The 2,959-nt window shown below is 48.5% G+C and overlaps 1 protein-coding gene across 1 annotated transcript in view; it reads right to left on the bottom strand.

Annotated features, from left to right (window-relative positions):
• Positions 1 to 522: 522 nt before the first annotated feature.
• Positions 523 to 2,959, bottom strand: part of GRK5 (G protein-coupled receptor kinase 5) — a 28,841-nt gene continuing 26,404 nt past the window's right edge. The window contains exons 16-17 of the mRNA XM_018574087.1: positions 2,695 to 2,826; positions 523 to 1,067 (exon numbers count right to left, since the gene is read on the bottom strand). Coding sequence (XP_018429589.1) covers positions 969 to 1,067; positions 2,695 to 2,826 — 231 coding nt within the window. The 3' untranslated portion in view covers positions 523 to 968. The remainder of the gene's footprint in view (positions 1,068 to 2,694; positions 2,827 to 2,959) is intronic.

Raw genomic sequence — 2,959 nt, 5'->3', positions numbered from 1 at the left:
ACTTCCTGTTTGCCAGATTATTATGCTCCTGCCATTATCTTGCTTCCTGCTCCCTCTGTGATACAATCCGCTCATACTGCTACCCGTGTACCGACCTTTGGCTGCTGAATCACCGACTACTCTCATCATCTTCTGCTACATACCCGATACCTTTGGCTCCTGACCTTGGCTTGTTCGTACCCTCAGCTGGGATCTCTGCAAGGGGTATACCTAGAAATCACGGGGGGCCCCATACAAAATTTTGCTATGGGGCCCTGGGATTTCTAGTTACGCCCCTGAATCTGACCGGACAGAATGTTCCTTGGACACCAGGAATGTATCTCCTCGCGTTCCGCGCGTCCGTACTATAAATCCTACATGACAGCTCTGCACTTGGCGACGCCTCTCGCAGGACGGAGACACCGCCAATATGCCGCCCGCTTTTGTTGCACTTGGCTTGCTCACCTTTGAAATGAAACTTGAAGTCTTTTGTTTTTCCACAAAATGTTGTAATAAATATCAGACAATAGACAAGAAATCCTGAAAAATAAAACACTTTTTTTTAATTTCTTTTGTTGAAAATAAAGATATAGAGTACAATGCGGACATGGAGCCCTGGAGGCCCGTTGGTCTTGTCGCTTGTCATGTGGGTTCAGTTCTTTTTTTTTCGTGATTTTGTTACCTGTTACATGCAATTGGCAATGTCCTATTGCAGAGTCATGTGACTGTGGGAGGTATCGTTTTTTCTTGTTACACCCCTGTCATAAAAGGAGGGGTTCGCACCCCCTCACCTGAGCGAACCTTCCATGTGAGGCTTCACTTGTGAGAAGAGGAAAGAAAGTCCCGTCTGTCAATCCCGCTGACACACATATACAGACTTCCCCGGCGGAAGGCTGTCGGGCCTCTGACTCTCCTCTCTCCGACGTCAGCAGCAGAAGAAGGTCACCACTCCTGACTGTATTTCCCCCGTCGGTGGGCGCACCTCCTCACTAACTGCTTCCCGTTGAGTTGGAGTGGACGTGGTTGGTGTTCAGATGGTGGTTTATGGAGGGCTTGGGGCCGGGCAAACTGTTGGAGTTGTTTTGGTGCTGAGGAAGAGAAGATAAATGAGACATTTTTCGGACTCGATGGACAGACGTACGCATTCTGTTGGCTGGTAGAAGTGGTTCAGTGATTCTGCACCTGACAAACCTTTGTTTCCTCAGAAACGCTACGCAGGGTCCATTGTATTACAGTGGCAGGAGATGTGTTCATGAAAGACCTATGAGAGCACATGGCAGATACGGATATGTTATGAATGTTCACCTTTGTACATTCCACCCTGGTTGTTCAGTGCTGTCAGGAACCGGATCTGAACCCAGAACCTCCGCTGTAGCTGGCGGTGGTTCTACCTGCTGAGCCACCTTAGAACCTTGGATAGTTCCTTGCCTGCTCTCCTGTGTAATCCTCAGGTAAACCTAGTTTCTGCTGAACTCCTTGCTCTTCCCTTGAACTTCCTATTTAAGCCACGCCTCTGCACTTCCTGTTTGCCAGATTATTATGCTCCTGCCATTATCTTGCTTCCTGCTCCCTCTGTGATACAATCCGCTCATACTGCTACCCGTGTACCGACCTTTGGCTGCTGAATCACCGACTACTCTCATCATCTTCTGCTACATACCCGATACCTTTGGCTCCTGACCTTGGCTTGTTCGCTGACTACGCCTCTGCCTGCTCCTCCACCACTACCCTCTGCTTGTGTACCGAACCCGGCCTGTTACACCACCAATTGCCTGCTGCTTCAGCTACTGGACTCCGAGCCTGATCCCGGATCGTGACAGGTGCTCTGTATGGTTCAATCTTGTATACTGAACCCTTGTATACAACTGCCTGTTAGTATAACCCGACCTAGAGAAGGTCCGTGCATGCTCATAGCAAGGCAACTTAGGAAACAAAAAAAACTTTTAACACTCATGGTAGACATCCCCCTGGAAGAGCCCATAACTAACCTTCACTTACTCTCTTCATCAGACTCAAACCCAAGGTAGTCTGTCCCAATGCAACTCTGTAGCACATACTGTGAAGGCTCCCACTGAGCCCTACACCCCGCATAGGGATATGTGGATTATACTCCCCCATAATGGGACTTGTGGCTCATCCTGCAACTTCTTTGGAAGCAAGCCCAACTACTTCTCTATAGAATGGGGGCCTGAACCCATGCAGAAGATCTGAGGGACATGTGTGGCTATGATACTGATCCTTACACTGAAGAATCAGAGGTTGCCACCCGGACCTGTAAATGGAGGAATGGGGATGGTTGGTGAAATGCTGGAATTCACGTTCTCTCTCTGAAAGTTCTACTAAGCCCTAAAAAGTGGACCACAGCAAACTTTCACTTTCTGATACAACTCCGGAAAGTCCTATTTTAGGAGGATCTCAAATGGTGAAGAAAGATGAGACCACCTAGTGTCATTTTCCTGTTGCTTGGAGTCCTAAGCTCTGCAGTGGATAAGCGTGGGGGTTATGACCTGAATGAGCCAATGTCTCCACATTCTATATTAAAGAAGAATTCCTCCATGTAGAGCTCCAGCTGTACAGATCTCCTGGAAAGAAGTTGTCACCTGACACCAAAAATACAATAGCTGACAAGACCCATTATATGTAATACTGTCTGTACAATGGCCATAGATCTTTCTGAAGACCGGGGACAAGTATGTGACCCTTCCCTCTTCTCACCTGACGTTTAAAGATGCGATGCAGCAGACTCTTCTTAGGTGGTTCTGGTGGGTGGCTGCGATTGAGATCGGGGGACAAGGTACCGTTAGGCCCAAAAACATTCAGTTCTTTGAAGCATTCGGTCTCCATCATCTAAAGGGTGAAGAGCAGGAGGTGTTACGTGACAGTACTCTCAGTGCCGGTGCTAGGATTCTTGCCTACACAGGCAATGTGCATTTTTGCGCCCGCCCCCCCGAACCTCTTTCCCCCCCCCCGAACCTCCTTC

Source organism: Nanorana parkeri, unplaced genomic scaffold, assembly GCF_000935625.1.
Source record: "Nanorana parkeri isolate BGI_ZX_2015 unplaced genomic scaffold, ASM93562v1 scaffold2731, whole genome shotgun sequence".
In the NCBI taxonomy this organism is placed as follows: domain Eukaryota; kingdom Metazoa; phylum Chordata; class Amphibia; order Anura; family Dicroglossidae; genus Nanorana; species Nanorana parkeri.
The sequence above is the reverse complement of the archived record's forward strand: the minus strand, read 5'-3'. Positions and strand labels throughout refer to the sequence as shown.